Raw genomic sequence first — 5,176 nt, 5'->3', positions numbered from 1 at the left:
GACTCTGATTCCCTCCAATTCCATATCCACCAAATCAGCCCTAAAGGATTTCTATTTTTCTCAAAGAAAAACTAAACTAATTTCACTTAAAAATAAAAACCCCTTAAGAAAATAGGGTTCTCAAAATAGCCCTAAGAAATGCAAGAAATCCGGCACGTTACACTTCTGTCCACAACATAGCTTTTTGCAGAGATTCAGTACATAAGGATTCTTCAAATTAACCATACCACACCATAACATGGGACATTTGCGAAACTACGGGTACAGGTATCAAAATGCAACGAGTTCAATACTAAAATATAAGCGTAGTGCAATCTAATCTTCTTCCTCGCCCTCGTTCTCAGCAATGTTGAAGTAGCGGAGCTCATAGACGTTTCGGTCCTTGTTGGCAGCAACCACGCGTAGCCAATCCCGCACGTTGTGCTTCTTCAAGTACTTCTTGGTCAAGTACTTCAGGTACCTGGTGGCAAGGTATAAAGATACAATCAGAGTAAACTAAACAAATTCATTAAGTTATATTGGATGGTAAGCAACAGCACTAAAGTTAATGGTACACAGGAAAAAAATTAATAAGGCATTGTTTGGATCAATACAACTCATAATATTTAGCTCCTAATAGTGAACTCCTTGGATCTAAACAGGCGTAAATGACCAATATTTAACTAGTTGGATCAAACTATCTACTAGCAGCTAATATTATCTATGGACTATTAACTAACCAACTATTAGCCATAATACCCAACGTTCTTGCTAAATGATGATGTCATATAATCAATCCCTCAGTCCCAAGAGAGTGCAAGTATCGCTTCACAAGTGAAGCATCTTCAAATTTAACCAAATCAACAAACAACACTAACATATATGATACCGAATAGGTATTAATATATTATACAATTTGTTTTCATTGAAACCTATCCTGAGACATAATTCTGTTTTTTATAAACTTCGTCGAACTTGAAATATATTGACTTAGTAGAAAGTGAGAATTGCACTTTTTAGTTTCATAAAAACTATCTGGAGAATAGATATCGATGTTGTTTTTATGAACTTCGCCCAACTTGGAATCAATGGATTTTCTTAGAAAGTGAGAATTGCACTCTTTTTTTGGAAAGATAGAGTAAACCGACAATTTGAATAGCAGATTTCAAACAGAAGTGCATAAAAGGAGCACAGATATATGCTCAAATTAGCAAAAGGACATCAATTACTCCTCGTCCGCATTGACGGATCTATATGTACAGAAGTTTACTGCTAATTAGTAAGGGGAATTACTCCTCGTCACGAAAATCAAGTGAACTGGAAAATGGAACATCCCGAGTTTCCACAACCTAGAAATATCATGAACAGTTGAACACAGTACAAACTACACAGATCTACAAGAGTGTATTCACGACCTTTAGGGGCAGACACAGACAGTAACAGTACGCAAGCACGGTGAAGCAGGTCATCGTGGTATACCTCTTGGAGAAGGGTCCGTCAGAGGTGACGGTGACCTTGGTCTTCTCGCGAGAGATGGTGACGGAGTCGCCGAGGTTGCCAGCCTTGCCGCCGGCGACCTTGATGCGCTCCTGCAGGAACTTCTCGAGCGAGGCGACCTCCATGATCTTGTCCTCCACTGGCTTGGTGCAGTCGATCGTGAAGGAAACCGACCCCTTCTTCTTGCCCGCGACCGCGCCGCCCTTCGCCGACACCACGCCGCGCGCCATCGCTCCTCACCTTCCCTCGGCTTGGTGCTCGAGTGGATCGTGAGATATGGCGGCTAGGGTTTCCAGACACACGAGAGGGGCCGCCGATGCGGCTGGCGAGATATATATAGGCTACGTGGGCTGCCATTCGAGCGCCGCGAGCTGGCGGGCCGGTTTGTTGGAGCAGAGTGATTTGGTTGGGCTGATCTTGGGCCATTGCGAGATGATTATTCGCTCTGGCCCGGTAGAGAATGGAGCAGCACTCGTGTTTCTTCGTTCCGTTGCGTTCTTTCGGTTCGTTGCGTTGCGTTGCGTCTTCGACGATCTGGACGTTCGAAAATCCATCGATAACAGAGCACTCTTCACTCGTGCGGGCGGGATGCACACTTGCCCACAATAGTGGCAAGTGGCGTATCCCTGCATTTAATGCACGCGGCGTGCCTAACCTGCAACATATAGAGTGCACCGTTGCCCAAGAGCATTGACCCAATGTGCTATTTGGACACCCTTTATTATGACTTCCATTATTTTTCGTGTGTTAGTATGAAAAGATAGACAGAGGAGACGAGATGACACCGGCCTCACCTACGCACGAAAGTGTATCAGGCTACACCGCAACCAGTGCCGGTCCTGACATTTTAGAGGCCCAGGACAAGACTTATAATGGAGGCCCTTGATAATATTAATTATTACACATAATTATAGTGCATATATATATTGTTAATAAATATTTATATATATTTGAAAACGTTGTTCATATTAAATACAAAGTAACTAAAATATAACATAACATCTCGTAGAAAAATGGGGTATATATGTGTCCAGATGACTCAAAAGAAGGTTACCTCGAACAATGATCAAATAGATGTAATACGTTGTGAGATCAATCGATCATGTCATGTTAGTTTCGTGTTCGCTATGTAGGGAAAGACAAAAGCGTTGTCGTACAGAATGTCGTGTGTTGGCTACCGAGAGGAGACGGCACGACCGTCTATCTGTTTGCGACTGAGAGCCTAGACAGATGGGCCTGAGACTACGAAGTACTACTACTAGAATATAGAAATCAAGATTAATGGGTTACGTCTAATTCTCCTTGCTTGTTATTGCCGTGTTGTTGACTTATAATTAGGTCTTTAAAAGTTTTGTAGAGCCAACAAACATATATATACAATATACGCTATATGGTTGTATATACATATTGTTATTTAGTAACTAAAGTGAGGCCCTATTATTTTGGGGGCCCTGGTCGGGGGCACTGCTCGACCCCCACCAGGGCCGGCACTGACCGCAACCTACACCAAGGGCTACATTTGTGCTCCGATTAGACATAACAGAAGGATGGGATGTCGGGAGCCTGCACGGCGACCAAGAAGGGATACGCGCTCAAGAAGATCTAGCATTTCTAGCTCATACGGTGGTGCTTCACGTTCCATATTGTAAATACTTCTAGGCCCACCTATCGAGGCGTTAAGTCCCTTGTAACGTGCCTCCCTTGGACTATAAAAAGGGATGACACTTGCGTCACAGTGGGAGGTAAAAACACATTCAGACCCACGACACCCGGTCTCTCAAACAATACAACTCACAGTGGATGTAGGGGATTACGCTCCGGTGGCCTAAACCACTCTAGATCCTTATATTCTTCGGTTCATCTACTCGGTGAGGAAAAACTCTAGGCTCTCTCCTCGTCAGAGGACCAGGGCGAGTGCATTTCACCACATGGACAGAGGATTTCTGCCTCCGACAACCATAAACCATTTCCTATAATAATTTTGGTACTTGATGACCATCACAGTCATATGGAGTAACTAGTTTGCCAAGTCTATGATTCACAGGTTCTGTCGGTGTTTTGGGTCCGACCGCACACCCGGGGTTGCCCCTCGAGGTGTTTTTAGAAGTAGGACGGTGTCGACGACTGTAGCAAAATGGTTCGTGCTGATTGCACGAGGAACAGTGGACAAGGTTTACAGGTTCGGGCCGCTTAGAAATGCGTAACACCCTACGTCCTGGTGAGTATGCTTGGTGAATGTGGTTACAGAGAGCTCTCTGGATTGAGAATGCAGAGAGTTGACGTGGGTGGCTAAGTAATAGGGTCCATCATTCTGAAGGGGTGCCCCCTAGGCCTTATATACTCGACCGTGGGGCAATACATGCGGATATGATAACAACAAGTAGCTAAAAGATAGTGAACCTCTTGAGTTTATCCATGCGTAACCCTCGCCGACTTATCCCTGCATGGCTCCGTTGCATGGGGGCTCCGGCGCGGGAAAGTCGGATTTCTGTTTTGGTCAATCGTTCGACGTTGTGGGCCGTTCGGGTTTGCACCAATCCGGCCTCATGTCGATCTACTTTGCTGGTTGCTTCTCCCCAGGCCCACGAAAGAGTGACCTCACGATTTATTGGGCCCTTGGGCCTTTCGTGGGGTCTTTTACTCTTTTAGTGGACCCGGGGGATATCTATCCCCCACAAGCCCCCGATCTTTGGGTTAATTTAGAGGTAATCAGCCCAAAGATCCCAGGTCCAGCTTGCAGGTGACTTGAAGAAAATGATTTTTTGTTGTCTTCTCCTGCTTTGATCTCTCGTAGGCCGAAGCCTTGTTTCGTGCTCGTGCCTTAGAGGTCGGCATTTCGATTTGTAGGATTCTGAACTTCATTGGGTGCACCGGAGGTGCACCCAATGGGTGTAGCCCCCGAGCTTCGAGTAGATTTTAAAAAATAATATACTCGAAGGTCTTCTCCAGAAATGATTTCCATTTGTGCTCCTGCATTTTGGTTGAAAGCTGGCCTTTTAATCTTGTTCCACGCTCTTTATAAGTCGGCACTATCTTGGCTTGGAATGATAATCCATGGGGTGCACCGGAGGTGCACCCAATGGGTGTAGCCCCCGACCTTCAAATGGATTTTTGAGGATAATCCATTCGAAGGTCTTCCTTTTGCGTCTCTCTGCTAAAAATTATCCTTTCTGGTTTGTAGAAATCAGCATGAAGCTATTCGCATTATGCTTTGGAGGTCAGCATTATGTCATCAATATTTTGCTTCAGAGGTCAGCATGTATTTTGTCTTTAGCAGCCGAGTTCGCAATCCATCCATATCTTGCTAGGTAGTGCAATTTATTTGCTCTGTGACTGATTGGACGTCTGATGGACGTTCTCTGTCTAGTCTTCACATCGCTTTTGTCGGCCATATTTTGTACTTCACTGGCTATATTTGGCTTTCCTCTGATCCTTACTGGTATCTCATTTTTGTCTTGAGGTATTCACTGCGTGCCCTGCACAGATGTGACCGTTTTGAAAAATATACTGATAATTCCTGGGCGTCCCCCCCCCCCCAATGGGTGTGGGCAAGGGACAGCTTGGTGCGCTGAGTGTTTTAGCCGGCTGCTTCTGAGTAGTAATGTGATGTGACGGCGGGTGTAATCATATCCTCCGCGCTGTTGACTGGAGTCCCAATGGGTGTTGTGTTGCGTGAAACGGCGTCAGCCGCCTGACGTGT

At 45.1% G+C, this 5,176-nt stretch overlaps 1 protein-coding gene across 1 annotated transcript; it reads right to left on the bottom strand.

Annotated features, from left to right (window-relative positions):
* On the bottom strand, positions 1 to 1,770 carry LOC100192778 (60S ribosomal protein L22-2). Its single transcript, NM_001137974.1, has 2 exons — positions 1,459 to 1,770; positions 1 to 460 (listed from the first exon to the last, which is right to left on the bottom strand). The coding sequence occupies exons 1-2, from the start codon at positions 1,704 to 1,706 to the stop codon at positions 316 to 318; spliced, it is 393 nt and encodes a 130-aa protein (NP_001131446.1). The 5' UTR covers positions 1,707 to 1,770; the 3' UTR covers positions 1 to 315.
* Positions 1,771 to 5,176: the final 3,406 nt, after the last annotated feature.

Source organism: Zea mays, chromosome 7 (genome assembly GCF_902167145.1).
Source record: "Zea mays cultivar B73 chromosome 7, Zm-B73-REFERENCE-NAM-5.0, whole genome shotgun sequence".
Taxonomy (NCBI): Eukaryota; Viridiplantae; Streptophyta; class Magnoliopsida; order Poales; family Poaceae; genus Zea; species Zea mays.
Note: the sequence above shows the minus strand (reverse complement) of the source record. Positions and strands in the feature narration are given on the sequence as shown.